Here is a 22,786-nt window from a genome sequence, read left to right on the forward strand (position 1 = left end):
CCATGGTGGAAAAGATGGCCAAAATGATGAGGACAAAGGGGGATGTAGGAAAGCAAGAGTCCTGTCCATAGTGTGAAGACAGCTATATGCCTGAACACTCCTGTTTTGTCTGGTGTGTATGTGCTGGCAAGGAGCTGTAGGATGGAGTTAGTCTGGCCTGCTTCTAGTCCTGGGTGCCCTCATTTCCTCTCTCTGCTTATGGAAACCCTGGCTGCTGTCACAGGTTAAGGTGAGGACAGTTCTTACTTCTTCTAGCTGAATAGGGATGATATAGGGACTCATAGTCAAGACAGGATTCTGGCAGATGGTGGCTGTTCAAGGGACTGCAAAATCAGCTCACACAAACTGTCTCCATTTGAGGTTTCATGTGCATGGTCATCTAGAATTCCAATGCTTCACCTCTGGAGAAAACAAATCTAACATGCAGATTAGATACACAGGGTAGAAAACTAAGAACAGAGTCTTTATTAGAGGATCTAAGAAAGGTGTTGTGCAAACCAGGAGAGAGTTATTCTACTGAGAAACAAACAGAACCTGACAAGGGGGGCTTGATAATAACCAGGTTGGCATTAAGGCCTGGCCAGGTATATGTGAGGCCTAGACCTATCTATATCTTTACATGGGTTACTAGAAGAGATGTAAAGGGGGTCAGGACTGTGGTGTAGCAGGTAAAGCTATTTTTTTCCAGTGCTGGCATCCCATATGGGTGCTGGTTTGAGTGCCAGCTGCTCCACTTCTGATCAAGCTCTCTGCTATGGCCTGGGAAAACAGTAGAGCATGGCTCAAGTCCTTGGGCCCCCAAACCCATGTGGGAGACCCAGAAAAAGTTCTTGGCTCCTGGCCTTGGATTGGCACAACTCTGGCTATTGTGGCCAATTGGGGAGTGAATAAGCAAATGGAAGATCTCTCTCTGCCTCTTCTTCTCTGTGTGTAACTCTGACTTTCAGATAAATAAATAAATCTTAAAAAGAGAGAGAGAGAGAAAGACATCATAAGGGAGGTGTGAATCTCTTTAGGGAAGACACCCTGTTGACTTCCATGACTAGCTGGCCTAGGAGAAGAGTTGGACTAAATATGTTAGTTTTGAATTGGTGGCATCTCTAAAAGGAAATTAAAGCCTGCGATGTTATTGGCCCTAGGCCACCATCCCAACAGTGATGCTTAGCTTGGCTGCTGGACAGAGGGCTTTTTCAGTTCAGAGAGGGCCAATAGGGCCTGCAGCTTTGACCCAGGAGTCCTTCAACTCCCAGAGCAGTTGTTTCCAGTGTCCTTGCTCTTAGCAGAACTAGCAGGGGTCTTCAGTAGCCAGTTTCTGTCACAACAGTTGCTGGCCAAGTGCCCTGACTCCTCATAGTGAAAACAGGTGCCATTTGGGAATGTACCAGCTTTGTTGGGTCTCCCTGATGGCAGACCACCACGTAAAGCAGCAGTTAATTGGGCTGCCACCTATTGTTATACGGCTCCTGCTACTTAGCTCACTCCCCTTTTCCTTGTCCTTTTCCTATTAAAGTAGACCACAGGGTTAGCCTTTAGGAATGTCAACCAAGGGGGTGCTTAATCCCATCCCTAATCTTCGGTGGCCTAAGCTAGAAACCTGTGGTCACATGCATGTTATGACAGTTTTTTCTGTGAGATAAGATGAAAGCTATGTCCTTCTAGCTAAGATCAAATATTAAGACCACATTATCGAGCCGGCGCCGTGGCTCAATAGGCTAATCCTCCACCTTGCGGCGCCGGCACACCGGGTTCTAGTCCCGGTTGGGGCGCCGGATTCTGTCCCGGTTGCCCCTCTTCCAGGCCAGCTCTCTGCTATGGCCAGGGAGTGCAGTGGAGGATTGCCCAGGTGCTTGGGCCCTGCACCCCATGGGAGACCAGGAAAAGCACCTGGCTCCTGGCTCCTGCCAGGATCAGCGCGGTGCGCCGGCTGCAGCGGCGGCCATTGGAGGGTGAACCAACGGCAAAAGGAAGACCTTTCTCTCTCTGTCTCTCTCTCTCACTGTCCACTCTGCCTGTCAAAAAAAAAAAAAAAAAAAAAAAAAAAAAGACCACATTATGCAAACTGTCTTATAAATTTTGAAGTAAATAAGAAGACTTTCCCTTAGTTTGGTTTGAAAGAGATGGCTCACCTATTTATTGCATCCATGGCAAGATAAATCTAGCTGTAAAATCATAATTTTTTCTATATGTGGCTAGGCTATTAATACAAAAAACTGTTAGTCATCCTTTTTTAAGGTGTAAAGATAAAACTGTACATCTTGATGGAGAGTTCTTCAGAATGGAATCAGTTTCCAATGTTCAAGAGAATAGAGAAATGAGGGAACAAGTCAGGCTTCCCAGATTGCTTACTCTTAATAACTTAGTATCAAATGAAAGCTTAGCAAACAATTTTTTAAAAGATTTATTTCTTTATTTGAAAGTCAGAGTCATACAGAGAGAGGAGAGGCAGAGAGAGGTCTTCCATCCAATGGTTCACTCTCCAAATGGCTGCAATGGGCAGAGCTGCGCAAATCCGAAGCCAGGAGCCAGGAGCTTCTTCCGGACCTCCCATGTGGGTGCAGGGGCCATCTTCTACTGCTTTCCCAGGCCGTAGCAGAGAGCTGGATGGGAAGAGGAGCAGCCGGGTCTCGAACCTGCACCCATATGGGATGCCAGAGCTTCAGGGCAGGGTGTTAACGAGCTGAGCCACAGCGCCAGCCCCAGAAAACTGTCAAATAGTTACCAAAGTTCCAATGTAAGCACTGGAGCTGTGGCACAGTGGGTTAAAGCCCTGGCCTGAAGCGCCGGCATATCATATGGGCATTGGTTCTAGTCCCAGCTACTGCTCTTTCGATCCAGCTCTCTGCTATGGCCTGGGAAATCAGTGGAAGATGGCCTAAGTCCTTGGGCCCCTGCACCCACATGGGAGACCTGGAAGAAGCTCCTGGCTCCTGGCTTTGGATTGGCACAGCTCCAGCCATTGCAGCTATCTGGGGAGAAAACCAGTGGTTGGAAAACCTCTCTTTCTGTCTCAACCTCTCTGTAACTCCGTCTTAGAAATAAAAAAAAAAAAAAGGCACATGTAGTTGAAAATATTTCTTCAATATCTAACACAAGCGTAAGCCAATTAGAACACAGCTCTTCATAAATTTTCCATGTAGACATACAATATGTACACAAGTATAATACATAACATACATTACAAAAGAGAACAACAAAAGAATTTCAGTAATAGCTTTTTTTTAAAAAGATTTTAAGGATGTTTTTCCTTGTGTTCACCTGAAGAAGAATGTAAGATTGGGGTGAGAAACAACACAGGATGTGAGACTGCCTCTTTAAAGAAGGCAGGGGTAAAAAGAACCTAAAATGACTGAAGCTTATGTCCTTTTTTTAAAAAAGAAAATTTATTTATTGTACTTGAAAGTCACAGTTACACAGAGAGAAGGAGAGAGAGAGAGAGAAAGAGAAAAAGAGAAAGAGAGAAAGAGAGAAAGGGAGGGAGGTCTTCCATCTACTGGTTCACTCCCCAGATGGCCGCAACAGCTGGAGCTATGTCAGTCCAAAGCCAGGAGCCAGGAGCTTCTTCCAGATCTCCCATGTGGGTGCAGGGGCCCAAGGACTTGGGCCATCTTCCACTGCTTTCCCAGGCCATAGCAGAGTTGGATTGGAAGTGGAGCAGCGGGGTCTTGAATCGGTGCCCATACGGAATGCTGGCACTGCAGGCGGCAGCTTTACCTGCTATGCCACAGTGCCAGTCCCGAGGCTTATGTCCTTTTTCCATCATCAGCCAAAGCCAAAAAGATCCCAGAACTCCATCTGTATTCCCACATGTGTGGTAGTGGCCCCAGGCACTTCAGCCATATTTTGTTACTTTCTCAGGTGCATTAGTGTGGGGAACAACTCTGGACTAGACTAAGTTACTGGAATTAAGACTTATTCTATGCATCTGCTCTCCCACAATATGGGCTGGGGAGAGGAGGAAACAGCTTCTACACAGCTGCCTCCAGTTCAACCAATAAACAGCAGGACCTGCTCCTGATTGGAGGAGAGTAGCGTACTCGGCGTGTGGGTAGCAGAGTTGGGATTGGTGGAAGAGGACTATAAAGGAGGAGAGAGACAACATGCACCAGGAACATCTATCTGAAGGAACACCTGTGTAGCCCCTGAGAGAGCCGGCCGGCGGTGTGCCGCTCCCCCGCGGAAGTGGGGAAGGTGGCAGGGGGAACCGCCCTTCCATGGAGGTGGAAGGGTTGGTAGCCAACCCGGGAAGAACCAGCAGCAAACCCGGGAAGGGCCGAGCAGACAAAAAGAACAGCGCAGGGTCCTGTGTCGTTCCTCCACGAAGAGGGGGAGCGACACATTTGCATTGAGATGAATTGGAAGTGGAACAGCTGAGACTTCAATGAACACTGAGGTGCGATTGCTTGCATGTAGTTGATGGATTAACCCACTGCGCCACAACACTGACCTGATATTGACATACCATTAACTAAAGTCTATATTTTCATTTCCTTTCATATTACATAATATCCTTTTTCTGTTCCAATAACTCCAAATTATTATTTGAAAATCAGAATCTAGCTCTTTTAGTAATAAAAGTAATACACAGAGCAGTATTGTGATTCTGCAGGTTAAGCTGTTGCTGCTTGGAATGCCAGCATCCCATAATAGAAAGCCTGATATGAGTCCTGGCTGCTCCTCTGTTCCAGCTTTCTGGTAATCCGGCATCCTGGTAATGCACTTAGGAAGGCAGAGGAAGATGGTCCAAGTGCTTGGATCCCCATCAACTATGTGGGAGACCCAGATGGGGTTCCTGGAACTTGGCTTCAGCCTGGCCCACCCTACTTATTGTACCCATTTGGGGAGTGAACCAGTAATGGAAGATGTATCTCTCTCTCACTCTCACTTTCTCAGTCTCTATCTTTAAAAAATACATCTTTAGCAATAATGTACATACTAGCTATTAAACATTGCAGAAGAACATAAAAATATAAGCATTATTCCCTTCTTTCTAAGGAGTACTAGTCATACTTCCCAGAACAAACTACTCTTAAAGGATTCTTACATTCCATTCTGAGACTTCCATATACATATACAGAAGGGTACTTTAAAGCATCATAAAAAGTGGAATTAAATTATTTGTCTGTTTTACTATAATAAGTTTTCAAGCCAATGCATACAAGAAGGTTTCAAAACCATTTGGGTATATCATGAAAAAAAAAATTGAATGAATTTCAATTGTTGCACCAAAGTAATGTCAGCTTTTAACTCCCATTTTCCATGAGGCTTTTGAAATGCCTTCATGAAGATATATGTGCATGGGGCCAGCATTTTGGTGTAATGGTGAAGCCACTGTCTTTGATGCTAGCATCCCTTACAGTCATTACTGTGTGTCCTGGCTGCTCCACTTTTTTTTTTTTTAACTTTTATGTAATAAATATAAATTTCCAAAGTACAGCTTATGGATTACAATGGCTTCCCCCCAATACCGTCCCTCCCACCCGCAACTCTCCCCTTTCCCACTCCCACTCCCATTCCATTCCCATCAAGATTCATTTTTGTTTCTCTTTATATACAGAAGATCAGTTTAGCATACATAAAGTAAAGATTTCAACAGTTTGCTCCCACACAGAAACATAAAGTGAAAAATAATAGATGATTTTTTAAATGATGATGAAATCAGATCAGACCTATTGTCATGTTTAATCCCAGTGAGAGTCAAGTTGGGAATTGCTAATTCTTTTTTTTTTTTTTAACAGAAGATCAGTTTAGTATACATTAAGTAAAGATTTCAACAGTTTGCACCCCCATAGAAACACAAAGTGAAATATACTGTTTGAGTACTCGTTATGGCATTAAGCCTCAATGTACAGCACATTAAGGACAGAGATCCTACATGAGGAGTAAGTGCACAGTGACTCCTGTTGTTGACTTTACAAATTGACACTCTGTTTATGGCATCAGTAATCTCCCTATGCACCAGTCATGAATTTCCAAGGCTATGGAAGCTCCTTGAGTTCTCTGACTCTTATCTTATTTGGACAAGGCCATAGTCAAAGTGGAGGTTCTCTCCTCCCTTCAGAGAAAGGTAGCTCCTTCTTTGAAGACCTGTTCCACTGGGATCTCACTCACAGAGATCTTCCATTTAGGTGTTTTTTTTTTTGTTTTTTTTTTTTTTTTTTTGTTTTTTTTTTTTTTTTTTGCCAGAGTGTCTTGGCTTTCCATGCCTGAAATACTCTCATGGGCTTTTCAGCTAGATCGGAATGCCTTTAGGGCTGATTCTGAGGCCAGAGTGCTGTTTAGGACATCCGCCATTCTATGAGTCTGCTGAGTATCTCACTTCCCATGTTGGCATGTTGGATCACTCTCCCCTTTATTTATTCTATCAGTTAGTATTAGCAGGTACTAGACTTGTTTATGTGATCCCTTTGACTCTTAGTCCTTTCATTATGATCAATTGTGAACTGAAATTGATCACTTGGAATAGTGAGATGGCATTGGTACATGACACCTTGATGGGATTGAATTGGAGTCCCCTGGTATGTTTCTAACTCTACCATTTGGGGCAAGTCAGCTTGAGCATGTCCCAAATTGTACATCTCTTCCCTCTCTTATCCCCACTCTTATGTTTAACAGGGGTCACATTTCAGTTAAATTTCAACACTTAAGAATAACTGTGTATAAATTACAGAATTAAACCCGTCATATTAAGTAGAACAGACAAAAAAAAAAAAACTACTAAGAGGGATAATGTATTAAGTTGTTCATTAACAGTCAGGGCTATGCTGATCAAGTCACCATTTCCCATAGTGTCCATTTCACTTCAACAGGTTTCCTTTTTGGTGTTCAGTCACTTGTCACCGATCAGGGAGAACATATGGTATTTGTCCCTTTGGGACTGGCTTATTTCACTCAGCATGATGTGTTCCAGATTCCTCCATTTTGTTGCAAATGACTGGATTTTGTTGTTTCTTACTGCGGTATAGTACTCTAAAGAATACATATCCCATAATTTCTTTATCCAGTCTACCGTTGATGGGCATTTAGGGTGGTTCTATACTCACCCTCTTCATTGCCTTTTCTCATGCCTCCAACCTCACTTTTCCTGCTCATAAACTTCCTATATAGCTTCCATGGAGTTCAGCACAACTGAACAGAAAACAGGTGCTCTTTCCCTGGCCTCTGAACCTGTCAGCCTCCAGAACCAATAGAAAATGTTAATCAGGAAACATGGAAATAATTAATGTGAGTCACATTATATATATTATTTATATATATATATATAAATTCCCAATGGTATAGCCACAGGGAAAAGGCATCTAGAAAAATTCTATATTGTCTTTTGTTAAGATAGAATCTGGTGCTTGTGCTGTGGCATAGCCATAGTAAAGATTGCCACTTGTAGTGCTGGCATCCCGTAGGGGTGCCAGTTTGATTCCTGGCTACTCCATTTCTGATCCAGCTCCATGCTAATGAGCCTGAGAAAGCAGCAGATGATGACCCAGGTGCTTGGGCCCCTGCTCCCATGTGGGAGACGTGAATGAAGCTCCCGGCTCCTGGCTTCAGTCTAGCCCCACCTTGGACATTGTCATTTGGGGAATGAACCAGCAGATGGAAGATCTCTCTCTCTCTCTCATGAACCAGCAGTTAGAAGATATCTCTCTCTCTCTCCCTCTCTGCCTTTGTCTCTCCCTCTCTGTAACTCTGCCTTTCTAGTAAATAAATAAACCTTATAAAAAGAAAAAAATATATAGGTAACTTTAAAAGCAATGGAATCTTTCTTTTCTTTATTCCATACTACATAGAATTCCTGTCTATCAATAGCTCATGATTTTTATTCATTATTCCTTCTTTGGAACTAGGGTGGGAATAGACAAAAAAGTGGATAAGAAAGAAAGCGAAAAAATAAAAACCTAAAAGTACCCGATTGGACAGGAAGACTGGAGAAGAGGGAATAAAAATAAGGTTAAGAAATAAAGCCGGCCGGCGCTGCAGCTCATTAGGCTAATCCTCCGCCTTGTGGCGCTGGCACACCGGGTTCTAGTCCCGGTCAGGGCACCGGATTCTGTCCCGGTTGCCCTTCTTGCAGGCCAGCTCTCTGCTGTGGCCCAGGAGTGCAGTGGAGGACGGCCCAAGTGCTTGGGCCCTGCACCCCATGGGAGACCAGGATAAGTACCCAGCTCCTGCCATCGGATCAGCGTGGTGCGCAGGCCGCAGCGCGCTGGCCATGCCGGCCATTGGGGGGTGAACCAACGGCAAAGGAAGACCTTTCTCTCTGCCTCTCTCACTGTCCACTCTGCCTGTCAAAAAAAAAAAAAAAAAAGAAATAAAGCCAACTTCTTAAATCATTAAAAACAGAAATGAAGAAAGGAGGAGGAAATAGGCAAAGAAGTATGGTTATGTTCTGATAATTATATCCATTAAATACATGGAATCTGCTCTCTTTATATTAATAAATATGTGCTTAAAAGTTAAAAGCTTTTTCTAATTCTGCTCTAAAAGCAGAATTCAAAGGCAAGCATGGGTTTCAGGGTTGGGACAGAGTGCAAAGGGCAGTGACAGCCTTATTCCTCTAATAGCAACCTCTGCACCCCAACTTGTGACCAATCACCCAGAATCAGCTTCATAAAATAAACCTCTTGGGGGAAGGCTCAGAGAAAATCAACGACCTCACAATCTCTTTGCCTATGAAGCATCTTGGAAATAAGCAAGCTGCTGAAGAAAGTGAGATTATGGCCAAGCTGGATATAAAGAACACAAGAATATAAAGCTGGGAGGCAGTTTGGTGATTTATGAGCACTCACAGTGAACTGCAGATGATGGAAAGGGATGGATCACAGAATGGGAGCTAAGTAGGCAGCCCAGACATCAGTGACCAACCAGCCTTTAAGTTGAGATTTATGAGTATTTGCAAAGTGTGCAATGAGTTCTACATACAGCAACAGTAATTTCTTTTTCCTTTGGACATAAGGCAAAATATTTTTTTTCAAATTTTTAACTATTTTTTCATTTCCTTTGAAAGGCAAGGAGAAAGGGGGGAGGAGACAGATTTCTTCCATTTGCTGGTACCTCCCCAAGTGCCCACAGCAGCTGGGAAAGTGCCAGCCTGAAGCCAGGATCCTGGGAACTCCATTCAGGCCTGGGTGAGTTCAGCTGTTCCTGAGGACAGAGTCCTCAGTGATACCTGCCTTTGTAAAGACATCGCAGTATAAAATCACACCGCCTACTGAAGGCTTTTGGGATCTAAGAGAAAACTTTAACTGCATCACAGATGAGAGCAAAACATTGACCCAGAGGCTGCTGTGAGCCAACAGGTTTCCTGCCTACCTGAGAATCAGCCTGCTCACTAGCGAACCAGGGAAAGAGGACCAAGCAAAGCCACTTGGGACCTGTGAGCAGAGCCCATCTCTTGAGTGAGCAAAAAAGAGGAGCCAGTCATGGGCAATTCTGGGCCCCCTTAACCCTGGAATGGGTGCATGAACTAGCCAACTCCAATTTAGACTGAGTGAACAGACCAATAGGATGGCCAAAGCTTGCATCAAGGGGCCAGAACTGTGGTGCAGTGGGTAAAAACCACCCCTGTCATGCCAGCATCCCATTTCGGCACAAGTTCAAGTCCTGGCTACTCCATTTCTGATCCAGCTCTTTGCTATGGCCTGAGAAAGCAGTAGAAGGTAGCCCAAGTCCTTGGGCCTCTGCACCTGTATTGGAGGCCTGGTGGAAGCTCCTGGTTCCTGGCTTCAGATCAGCCCAGCTCCAGCCATTGCAGCCATTAGGGAGTGAACCAGCATATGGAAGATGCCTCTCTGTCTCTGCTTACCAGATAAATAAATAAATCTTAACAACAACTGTGTCACCTATTCAGGAATCTGGATACAAGAGCGACCAAAAAAGAACCATCAAGAGAGGTACACAAGAGGAGCGAGGGTGGTAAGCAGGTAATAAATGCACAGATTCTAGCCCAAGGCAGCAGACAATGCCAATGTTCTCGTCTGTTGTAAAGTTTTCTTGTAAACAGCTTGGGGAACATATCTGTAGACAATTCATAAGTAAGATACACATGGGCCCTTGCAATTGGTCTATAAATATTATCATTACTAGTATTTACTTGAGCAATGATCATCAGGAACTACCTCAGGGAAGAGCAATTAAAGGGAATTGTCTCAGTCCCCTTCCTAGGGAATATTGCATCCTACTTCTTACAACCACTTTCCTAATTTTTCATTTAAAAACAGAATCTTTTTTCTATATTCTGTACTGGATAGGAATCAATTGCTCATGATTTTCATCATTTTATTGTTATTATTTGTATTATTTATTCAGGGGAAATAATTCATCCCTGAAGAGGCTTTTTTTCCAGATACCCAACAACTGTCTTGGAAATCACCTGAGATGTCAGATGGATGGACAAGCAAGACCACTGGAGTCATCTTCTAGGAGAAAGGACACTATACCCAAATGGCTATGTTTCATTCCACAGAAAAATGCAACCTGAAACAAAGACTTGTCCATCAGTCCCCTGGTTTAAGCAAAGGGCATATGTACATTATTCCAGGTCTGCAGCCCTTTTCACTCTACTCACGTATGGACTATCTGAATTAGGAAGTAGAATGTGAGCCAGAAGTAACCACAGCAAAAGTGGTCAGCATTTCCATTATAAAACTGATTTTAATGACCTCAAATTCAGTCATAAAAATTCTGCTCTTAGCAAGGGACACACACACACAGCCATATTCATCCCTTTATGAAAACTTTATTGTGAACTGTTTATTTAGGAGTGTCTTTTTGCATTTAATTACAGCAGTTCTCTATGGCTTATAAAAATAGCTACATAAAACCTGAAAAATGAGTCAACTACATCAAACTATTTAAACCAAAAAAACCCTGGGGCTGGTAGTGTAGCGTAGCGGGTAAAGCCGTCGCCTGCAGTACCAGCATCCCATATGGGTGCCAGTTGAAGTCCCAGCTGCTCCACTTCTAATCCAGCTCTCTACTATGGCCTTGGGAAGCAGTAGAAGATGGCCTAAGTCCTTGGGCCCCTGCACCCATGTGGGAGAACCAGAGGAAGCTCCTGGCTCCTGGCTTCAGATTGGCACAGCTCCAACTGTTGCGGCCATCTGAGGAGTGAACCAGTGGAAGGAAGACCTCTCTTTCCCTCTCTATCTCTGCCTCTCCCTCTCTCTGTGTAATTCTGACTTTCAAGAAAATAAAAAAAATCATTAAAAAAAATAAAAACCCTAAAAGATAAAATGTTAATTCTGGCAATCTACACAAATGACCCGTGTCCTCTTTGCATTTTTGAATTCCTCCTGACCTCTCTTCTGGCTTTCCCCTCCTGCCTCACCCCTCACTCCCTTTCTACATCATTGCCCCAACATGCCCCTGAAGCTCTCTCCCTTTGGAGCAGTCTTGTAGACTGCCAGTCAATCATGTGAGAAATGTTACCTACTTCAAAATGGTTTTGTAGGGCATGCCTGAATGGCATCTAATGGCAATAAGCAGACCTTTTAATATCCCTTAACTATATTTCCAGCATATGTGGGGCCAGCATTGTGGCATATTAAATAAAGCCACTGCACATGACACTAGCATCCCACATGGGCTGTGGTTCATGTCCCAGCCACACTACTTCTAATCCAGCTTCCTGGTAAAGTGGCAGAGGATAGCCCAAGTGTCTGTGCCCTGTTCCTTCACAGGAGACTTGGATGAATCTCTTGGCTCCTGCTCTGACCCAGCCCAGCCTTGGCTGTTGTGACCACAGAGGGTGTGAACCAGTAGAAGGAAGATTCACTTCTCTCTCTTTCTCTCTCTCTATCTCTGTGTGTGGTGAGAGTGTGGGTGTCTTTCCCTCTTTCTAATTCTGCCTTTCAAATAAATAAATATGTCTTAAAAAAGTATTTTAGGGGCCAACGCCGTGGCTCACATGACTAATACTCCATCTGCAGCACTGGAATCCCATTTGGGCACCGGGTTCTAGTCCCAGCTGCTCCTCTTCCAGTCCAGCTCTCTGCTGTGGCCTGGGAAGGCAGTGGAGGATGGCCCAAGTACTTGGGTGCCTGCACCTGTGTGGGAGACCAGGAGGAAGCACCTGGCTCCTGGCTTTGAATCAGCATAGCGCCGGCCATAGCAGCCATTTGGGGGGTAAACCAACAGAAGGAAGACATTTCTCTCTGTCTCTCTCTCGCTCACTGTCCAGTTCTAACTCTACCTGCCAAATCAGCAAAAAAAAAAGAATTTTAAAAAAGGGTCCACACTATGGTACAGCTAGTTAAAACCATAGTCTGCAGAGCTACCATACCTTATAGGTACCAGTTCATTTCCTGGTGGTTCCAATTCCCATGCAACTCCCTGCTAATGGTCTGGGAAAGCAGCAGAGGATGGCCCAAATTCTTGGACTCTGCAGACACATCAGGGATCTGGCTTTGGGCTCTAGGCCTCAGTCTAGCCCAGCCCAGGCTGTTCTGCCTATTTGGTGAGTGAGCCAGTAGATGGAACATCTCTCCTAGAATAAAATAAACACACACACACAATTCCTGTCTATCTGCCTTTCTGATTAAAAAAAAAAAATTTATAAAATAAAAAAAAAAAGCTGGTCATAAGTACTGTGACTCAAGTTGACATATGATGGAGCCAAGAAAGCTACTGCTAACTTTGTCTAGTGCCTCCTAATGCTTTCCTGCAGAAAAATCATTTCTCTTCCTTTCCAAGCACCCAAATACCAAAGGTACCAGTGCAACCCAGCATAACACTGTTTAGGGCTGCTTCAGTATTGAAGGAAAAAAATAGGAGCAAGGACACAAACCCAGGATGGTTTCAGGGTGACAGGATCCTCCTTACTTTGCACCTTGGTTTCTAATTGGAAATGGTTACAAGGCGAACTTCAGATACTGCAGAGCTGCACAAACACCTTCAGTCAATCACAGACATTGCCATTGGCTCCCTGTGTGTACACTGGAAGCACAACACAGAGCACTCCACAAGGCAGGAGCATGTTATACAAAATTTCTCCACCCTGCTGACCACAATCTCAAGAACGTCCTGATCCAAATGCCATTTCAGTTCAAGAAAGAGACTACCTGACGTTTTATCCCTCAGATGTATTCCTGTGTGAAGAATGCATCCTCATGTGGGCATGGCACCACCACACAATGAAAGCCAGGCTACTAGCAGAGCTGTGGCTTTGATGCTCTGAGAGGAATGGGTAACATCTATGGGTTCTGACTGGACTAAAAAGCTTCTCCCTGCTCTAGGAGTCTGATACAGATTTGAATTAAAAGATAGAAACACAAAAACCAGCTGAATCTGTTAGGAAAGAAGAAAGGAATATTGGTTTCCAATAGTTACTTTGTATCATATTAGCCTTGAGAGGATTTCATTTTGTACTTACTTTTGAGGAAATAAAAAGATTGATCCAGTTCAGTCCCAACACATAGCATCTTTAGCCACTGATCGCATTACAGCTTGCCTTCATCACTATCTCCCACTCAACAAATGAAGCCCAACACAATGCTGACACCTGTTCAGTAGGCATCTCCAAAATCTTGACACACAGTCAACAAAAGGGAAATGATGGGGCTGGTATTGTGGCACAGTGGGTTAAACCACCACAACCTCAAATGATGGCATCCCATATGAATGCCAGTTTCTTTTAAGATTTATTCATTTATTTGAAAGTTGTATACACAGAGAGAGGGAGAGACAGAGAGGTGATGGCAATGTGGTATAGCAGGTAAAGCCACCACCTACAATGCTGGCATCTCATATAAGCACCAGTGCATGTCCCAGCTGCTCCACATCTGATACAGCTCCCTGCTAATGGGCTGAGGACAGCAGAAGATGGTCCAAGTACTTGGACTCTTGCCTCCATGTGGGGGACATGGATGAAGCTCCTGGCTCCTGGTGTGGGCCTGGCCAGGGCCTGGCCCAGCCCTCACTAATAAAACCATCAGGGAGGCCAGTGCCATGGCTCACTTGGCTAATCCTCCACCTGTGGTGCTGGCACCCTTGGTTCTAGTCCCTGTTGGGGCACCAGATTCTGTCCTGGTTGCTCCTCTTTCAGTCCAGCTCTCTGCTGTTGCCTGGGAAGGGAGTGGAGGATGGCCCAGGTCCTTGGGCCTTGCACCTGCATGGGAGACCAGGAGGAAGCACCTGGCTCCTGGCTTCGGATCAGTGCAGTGCCAGCCTCAGCACGCTGGCCACAGCGGCCATTGGAGGGTGAAAAAATGGAAAAAGGAAGACCTTTCTCTCTGTCTCTCTCACTGTCTAACTCTGCCTGTCAAATAAATAAAAATAATAATAATAATAAAAAAAAACATCAAGGGAATGAACCAGTAGAGGGAAGATCCCTCTCTCTCTGAAACTCTGCCTTTCAAATAAATAAATATATCCTAGAAGAAAGAAAGAGAGAGAGAGACATCTTTCATCTGCTAGTTTTCTCCCCAGATGGGCACAACAGCCAGGGCTGAGTCAGGTGGAAATAAGAAACCAGGAGCTTCATCCAGATCTCCCACAATGGTGGGGGGAACTCAAACACCGGAGCCATCCTCTACTCTTTTCCCAGACCATTAGCAGGGAGCTGGATCATAAGTAAAGCAACAGGGATATAAAGCATCACCTATTTGAGATGCCAGAATTATAGGCAGTGGTTTTAGCCCATGATGCCAAAATGCTGCCCCCCGTGAGTGCCAGTTTAAGTCACAGCTGCTCCACTTCTGATTTGTCTCTGTTAATGCACTTGGGGAAGAAGCAGAAGATGATCCAAGCATTTGGGCCCCTGCTCCCACATGGGAGCCTTGGATGGAGTTCCAGGCCCCAGGCTTTCAACCGGCTCAATCCTGTTCATCGTGGCCATTTGAAGAGTGAACTGGCAAATTGAAGATCCTCATCCTTCTGTGTCTCCCTCTTCCTCTGTAAACCTGCCTTTAAAATAAAATGCTTGATTCTTACAAGAAAAGGAAAAGGGTAAAAGAGGAGCCACATACAAATAACAGAGCAAAGCTACACTTGTGCAATCCCTCAGCAGCCTTCTGTCTTAAGTGGGAAGTCTCCAGCTTACAGACACTGACATAAAACTCACACTTACAACATATTTCAAAATAACAGAGGAGAGGTTTACAAGGCAGGTTGATTTTAAGATGACTTTTATTGTAAAGTTACACTATCAATAGGCAGATCCCTTTTAGTGCAACCAAGTGAACCCAGTGCCTACTTCAAGGAAACAGCCAAGATGTGCTGACAGTGGAGATAGCTGAAATGTCTCTGTTACTCTTCTCAACATCCTAAACAGAAGGGAAGAAGGTATCATGTCTGTGATTATAGAGGATGGAAGCACACCAATTTCAGAAGAGGGGCAGAAAAGCTCAGAGAGAGTTTTCTTAAGAAAAGAAAAGAAATCTCAAACTATAATGCGGGTTGAAAAAAACACCATCAATTCATCAGTTCTCACCAGGATCCAGGAAAACTGCTCATGTGAGCCAAACAATGGTATAGTTCCCATTATGGGCAGGTGTAACCCAACCAGGAACTCAGAGAATGAGCAAAGCTCTTCCAAGATGAAACATGAACTGTGATCCAGTCACACAGGACATCTATGTCTAGTACTCAATGCGAGCCCCAGAATAATCACCCAGCAAACCTGTTAGGTCCCAAGAGAAGTCAGCTTTTTAGCCTTGTGGTCACAAGGAAAACACAGCTGCTTGAAATGCTTTATGGTAACTAATAACACCTTCGTCCTTCTCTGAAAAACAAGGGCTGACAGTTAGGAAAACAGAATTATATGTAGTCTACCAGATGTGAATCAATGGAAAAGCTAGAAAATCATGTCAAGAAACATAATGAGAAAAGCAATGAAATGAGGGATGGATGAGTTTCTTCACCCCTTTTCCTCCTTCAAATTCCCTAGGAACCTACACTTGTTAACATAGTGGCATTCACTCCACTGCCAAAACATTGGAAGGTAAGACAAGTTTGTCTACTTGAAGGTGCCCAATGTGAATCCATCAGTCCTCCCAGGGAAGTCTTTCCAGGGAAGCAGTCTTTCCAGGGAGAGGCCAAGTAGCTGGGCCATCATCCCCATTGCAGACCAACAGAAACAGCAAAGAGAAAAAGTGGAGAAGAAAGTTAGGGAAGAAAAAAATGGAAACCTCAATTTGTGGAGACTCCATCTTTCTGGCTTACAGATGCTCAGACAAGAGCCACCACAGGTTTTAGAAGCCACTGGGGGGCAGCAGCACATCAGGGTCACTCAGAAAAATCAACAGACAGCTTCCTGTTGTCTATACAAAGCCAATTTTGGTCTGTACACAATCCAGGTGAAATGCACCTGAATCAAGTAAAGAAAAAGACTTACAAAAACCTTCAAATACAGTATTCCACTGGAAATGAACTTTGCAAAGCTAAGTCACCCAATAGAGTAGATGGGGGAATCCATATTTTAAAGAAATGCCATTCATGATAGCCCTGATATTCAGAGACCAGTTTTGAGTTTTACAATCCCCCCACATATGCATCTTCTCTTCATCTCCCCCAACAAAGACCAGACACTGAAGAATCTCCACATCATGCACATCTAGGAAAAAACATCTGTACACATGAGTTGTACAAACTGTGCACATGATACCTCATGCACACTGGCCATAAACATGCATCTCCACATGTCACTTAAGACTGTTCCAGAACCAGGTTCTGAAGCCAACAGTAGCAACATTATTTTTGATGCACACACCTCTCTCATCACGCAGGACTCGTATTTCTCTTTCTGGAAAGTAATAAAGTCATTTTCAACCACATGATTGATATCTTTGACAGTATGTAGAAACAGAATTGATGTCTTTGGGATGTGTTGTCTAGAAGTGTCTGTCTTCCACAGGATTGGTAATTGTAGCCATTCATTCCCACTTAAACAGACTTGTAAACTGCCTTGGATCTGCCATTAACATTTGACAGGGGTGAGGATTTTTTTTTTCCTGCCAAGATCATTTGTATATTTATGACATCATTCATGGATCACACAAAATTACCAAATTAAAAGTTATATGCTGTAGGTTGAGTATACAATGCCACATGCAGTTGCCTTGGCAGGGCCAGAACAGATGATTTCATGGACTGGCTGTTTCCCACCTCTGATTTAAAGTAAAATGTTAGCTAAAGTTCTGACTTCTTTCACTTTGGTTACTGGCCAAGACAGAGCCAATGTCCACTAAAGGCCCCTAGAACCTACTGGAGTTAGAAGAAACATTTTTCCATTTCCCTTGTAATTCTAGAGTGCACTTTCATAGCCACCACTTCCACTTCAAATTGTCTGTGGATGACCTAGTTCTGTGGCACACTGGTTTAAGCTACCTCCTGCAAAACAACCTTTCTATATGAGCACCAGTTCAAGTCTCAGCTGCTCTACTTCCAACCCAGTTTTCCATGAACAGGCCTGGGAAAGGCAGCAGATATCCCAAAAGCTGTAAGGGACTTGTCCCACCTATCCTTTCCTCTCTTTTTTCTTAACCCACTTCCTCAACTTTGTGGAGACCCAAGTTGCCAAACCAACCCTTCATGTGTCCTTGCAATGCAAATAGCAAAGCTGATAAGTAGCACAGAGCATCTTGTGAAACAGAAAAGCTAGACATCCATTATCCCCCAATTGCTTTCTACACCTCCCCACCCCTTTTAGTGAAAAATTCCCTCTTCACTGGATAAAGCCTGCTGTCCTGACTCACCTGCCAACAGCCCTCTTCTGAGATGGGCTGCACCCCCCTTTGCTTCCCAGAAAGCAAACTGTCTCTGTTGAGGTCAGTCTCTGTCTCCTTTTCCTATCTCTCCTTCTGAGGGTACAAAAGGCCAGAACTTGAGCTATTCCAAACCTAATAACTTGGGTCCCTGCCACCCACATAGGATTCCCAAAAGGTGTTCCAGGCTGTATCCAGGATTCACTTTCCAACTGAGCTAAGGACACTATCCAGGACTCACTTTCTATTTTTACTTCCTAGATGGCCTCATTGTGCTCAACAATTAGTAATCTGTGAAATACCACAACACATGAATCACTGAAACACAGTTATGCATGTGAAAACTTCATTATCCTGAAACTCAGAAATAGTTTTCAAAGTCACACCTTCTACTCCACTATGCAGGCAACTCTGTAGAGAGGTATGCACTTTTTGTCATCTCTCTTCTTTCTTACCCTTCCTCACATTAACAACTTGTATAGATGCTTCCACAGACCACAGTCATTATGAAACTATAGAACTAATATCCTCACATGTCAAAAATGTCATAGGCTTAAACATGGAACCCCAGCAAGGCAAGTAACGGGCCCTTTCAATTAAAACTGTATGGACTGTAAGATAATCAGCTTGGAGGATCATTGGGTGACTGTAAAGAACTGGGCAGAGAAAAAGTATTACTTTTCTATATTTATGCTTTTATGGTCCTCCACTTTATGCAGATCCAGATTAAAATAGCTCCAGTTAACCCACAGGTAGATAGACTCTGTTAATTTCAGCTCACTTTGCAAAGAGATCAGTGGCAGGTAATTGATGGAAGAAGGATATAAGCCATTCTTGCTCATCGCCCAAAAGATAGATCAACATGGGGCCAGCGCTGCGTGCAGTGGGTTAACACCCTGGCCTGAAATGCAAATATGGGCACCAGTTTGAGACCCAGCTGCTCCACTTTCAATCCAGCTCTCTGCTATGGCCTGGGAAATCTGTAGAAGATGGCCCAAGTCCTTGGGCCCCTGCACCTGCCTGGGAGACCCAGAGGAAACTGCTGGCTCCTGGCTTTGGATCAGTGCAGCTACAGCTCTGGCCATTTTTGGAAGGCCTCTCTCTATCTCTATCTCTCTCTGCCTCTCTCTCCCTCTGTGTGTAACTTTTACTTTCAAATAAATAAATAAAACCTTAAAAAAAAAGATAAACATTGGAATGTATTCCTTGCCCTTGAATCTCAATTGAGTCTCACACCCTACTGCCTTCATACCCCACCCTGCATTCTTTTCCAAGTACCCAAAGCCCCACCCAGTTCCAGGAATTCCCCTCCACCTGTGGCCCCCTATCTCCACTCCCATCCCAATCCCTCCTAAAATATAAAAGTTACAGCCCCTGGGGGTCCGGGCATCCTGCCACATAGTCCATCAATGTATGTGAAGGCAGTTGGTCACACACCTCTACGAATTTATTTTCTCTGAATAAATTCAGTCTGGCTGTAAATCCACACACTGCCTGCTCTCTATTCTGCACCTCTTTTCTTAACATTGTGGTGCCCTGTGTGAGGAGGCACCAATCTGCAACTCTTTTCCTAACAGTAATAACAGTTGACATCCTTGCTAACAGAAAGAAGGGCTGAAGATGGACATCAAAAAGCAGCCAAATAAAGCAACAGCTATGATTCCATGGCCTCAAATTCAAGATTGAAAAAAAAGTTTGTCAACTAAACATGGAAGAGAGGTAAATCCACAAAGCTTCAGCACACCCTTCATACTGCTCCCGCTTGGAAAAGGTCAACTGAACACTAGGATACCAGCTGCCAGCTATGCCCACAGGGACCCCACCGGGCCAGGGAGCGCAGGATGCAGGCCTTGGAGCAGATTCTAGTCTGATCCTCCTTCTCCAACCCCCTGCCCCCTCGGGCTCCCTGCTGAAGGCTATCAAGACCCACCCTGCTGGAATGGCCTTTGGATATAGCAGGAGGCCCGACCAGATGGCATAGTCCTATCCACTCAAAGTGAGAACCGGCCTTATTTATATTTAAATAAATATATTTAAATATTTAGAGAAAAGGAATCTTGCTGATCTTCGCTGTGCTCTTATCTGTCCTACTTGTGCAGCTCCCCAATCCGTTAACCCTCCCCTTATAACTAAAAAATAAAGCACGTTAAGGAAAGTTTGGGCGAGGTAGCTTGCTACTGTTCTTGAGCTGGGAGGCTGCAAGCGGCGATGGGAGACGGGACAGCCCGGATTCCAGCCCTGACTTTGCACGGAAAAGCTGCCAGGATCACTGAGAAGCAAGTGAGCCACATCTGGGAGCCGCCAGCCGCCCTAGCACCCACCCCTTCCCCCGTCACGAATCTGCGCACCTTCTTATTCTCCATACTTGCCGTGGAAAGTCCAGGGAGCACGTCCTCTTTCTTCCGGGCACAGAGGAGCAAAGTAGAGTGTGGGGCAGAGAAAGTCCCCAGCACGTGGGACCCACAGGCAGCAAATGAAGAGGCGCAGCAGCACGGGTGGGAGGCTCTGGGTGTGTGTTTGCAAACTGCCTGGGATTGCAGTGTGGAGCGAGAGGCAGTGACTGTGTGGGAAGGATCAGAGCAGTCAGAGCAGCCTCACGGTACTGAATGAGCTTCCTTTGTTCCTAACTCAGAGGGCAGGAATGCGCACGCGCCGATTCTTTCGTAACACGGAATACGTCGGGACACCTGAGGACTCTGGGAAATGGAGTCCAGGCTGGGGCATCTGGCTCTCCCCAAGGGCTTCAGAGGGCATTTGCTTTTGTTTACATTCTCCTTCTCTTCCTTCTCACCTCAGAATCTCAAGGATCAGTTGGTATGCTTCCTTTCCTGAACAAAAATCTTAACGAGTGACACCCGCTGCTGATAACTGATACACAAATCTTTACTCCTTCATAAAATGCATTCTTCTGGAAAAGTCTTATTTGCTGCTTTGTCCCTGGAAATTTCTCTCAAATAATAAATAACTACTAATATAATATAACTTTTAGAAGAGGTGTAGAAGGCATAGTTTAACATCCAATTTTGAGAATACAATTTTTATATGTTTTTTATTGATGTTTATGATTAGTTTTTAAAGAATTTTATTTATTTGAAAGGCAGAGTTACAGAGAGGCAGAGGCAGAGAGAGAGACAGAGAGAGGGAGAGAGAGAGAGAGGTCTCCCATGCACTGATTCACTCCCCAAATGACTGCAATGGCTGGAGCTGAGCCTATCTGAAGCCAGGAGTATCTTCCAGGTCTCCCACGTGGATGCAGGGGCCCAAGTACTTGGGCCATCTTCCTCTGCTTTGCCAGGCCATAGCAGAGAAATTGATAGGAACTGGAGCAGCCTGGACTCAAACCAGTACCCATATGGCATGCCAGCACAGCAGACAGTGGCTTTACATGCTACACCACAATGCCGGCCCCTATACTTCTTTTCAAATTATTTTTCACCATCTTTTAATGCACCAAGCACAGAAACAAACAAGGGAACTGGATACAGAACTAACATTGTTGTGTGTCTTATAGGAGCCGGGTTAAGAGACTAAATGCCTTACATCATATCATTTATACCTTAGATTAATTCTGGAGACAGTATCATCAGGAGTTTACAAAGAAGAAACTGAGGTACAAAGAGTTCAGCATTTACCCATGGTGATATCACTAAAAGATCTGGGTTCAAGGTCAACCAAATCTACTACTGGTTTAGGAAATGTTTGTTTTGTCTTGGGGCTTAGTTTATAAAACCCCAGATTTCTCATCTGGAAAAACAGTGAGAAATAATCTACACTATAGAGAACCACCAACAATTATAACTTGTCTAAAAAAGGAAGGAGATTCAAAGTTGCTATTATTCCATGGTCATTTTTCTTAGGTTTAATATCAAGGAAGCACATATAAGTATTCTTAAGAATATGTGTGGGTTTTTTTTTAAAGCTTTTAAGTAAAAATGTAACTGGATAACTGGATGACATGGAGTTCTATGTTTATGATTACTTCTGTCCATTATAGTCCATGGGGTTAGGCTGTTGCTGGATTAGGAATGCTTAAACGTTCATCCATTTGCTTCACACTAGTATTTACTACCCTAGGCAATATTCTTTCAGTAGATTCCTCTTTCTTGCCAAATTGAAAATTTCATGAGGACAAGAAATGTGCTTGCATTGATATTGTAACTCAGCATCTTGACAGTCTCTTAATTGAATGAATAAGTGAAAATATAAAAAATTAACAAATAAGATTTCTGACCTCCAAAAACTGTCTAGTAAAGGATTAAGTCTGTTTGATGACTGCCACAATTAGGTGGATATATAATTTGTTGTTCTGATACAAATTTGATCATAAAAGGGACATATAAATCAGTACACAGGGTTGAAAAGCATAAACAGAGATCATCCAGGGCCACACAGTTTAAATGTTCACTCTAGCTATGCAAGACATTCCATTTATTTATTTAATAAGCATTTATTGAGCAATCCTTTGTATGGTGTATTGATAGATCTAGGCACCTGGAGTGCCTGCTGAGGCCAACAGATACATGGAGACCTAAAGTCAGAGGAAGGAGGAAGCACTGCTGCAAGGTTGGAGAGTTGCCATAGCAATGGCATTTTCAGGGGGTGACATGGCAGGGGCCCTCGGAAGGTGGGCTGATCTCCTGATCCTATGTCCTTTCTCTTATGCTCCTCTAAGCTTTGCCTGGGTTGAGCACAATAATCTGGGTGGGTGATGCTGAGAGGCCACCAGATGAGATTCTGGTTAATGTATGCAGGTTGTGAGTCACAGTGCACAGAGTATGTGCAACATTAGGTGTTGGCCAATGTGCTCACCCACATGCATGATCTGAGGGTCTGACACAGGGAAAGTAGGGCATAGGGTTTGCAAGACAGACTGGTGAGTGAGTGAACTGGCTGACTTCTTAGCTGGGACTACTAGAGAAGGGGAGGAGAGGTTTGCAGGCTAGAAACAGAGCAAAGAGATAGCAGTTAGTACATTCCATTTGCCCCTTCCCCAAGATGCACAGCCAAGGTTAGCAGCTGACTTCTTAAATCTGAATTGGTGGTAGTAGTCATGTTTGAAGTTGTGAAGAAGGGACTCATGTGGCTAACATTCT

General features: G+C 44.1%; 1 protein-coding gene across 8 annotated transcripts in view; it reads right to left on the reverse strand.

The window, feature by feature from the left end:
• The window catches only part of LOC138844770 (uncharacterized), a 62,969-nt gene extending 42,585 nt beyond the window's left edge, over nt 1-20,384 (reverse strand). For 4 of the 8 annotated variants that reach the window (XR_016217690.1, XR_011381157.2, XM_070054793.2 and 1 more), the window contains exon 1: nt 20,042-20,382. Coding sequence is in view for 2 of the 8 variants with exons in the window: in XM_070054793.2 (XP_069910894.1) it covers nt 20,042-20,056 (15 nt within the window). In the remaining 6 variants the exon portion in view is untranslated. Of the gene's footprint in view, nt 1-20,041 lie in introns of all 8 variants that reach the window. The other 4 variants (XR_016217691.1, XM_070054794.2, XM_070054792.2 and 1 more) reach the window with 2 other exon arrangements.
• Between the last annotated feature and the right edge of the window lie 2,402 nt (nt 20,385-22,786).

This window comes from Oryctolagus cuniculus, chromosome 12, assembly GCF_051225735.1.
Source record: "Oryctolagus cuniculus isolate XC-2025 breed Fujian yellow rabbit chromosome 12, ASM5122573v1, whole genome shotgun sequence".
NCBI classification, from domain to species: Eukaryota; Metazoa; Chordata; class Mammalia; order Lagomorpha; family Leporidae; genus Oryctolagus; species Oryctolagus cuniculus.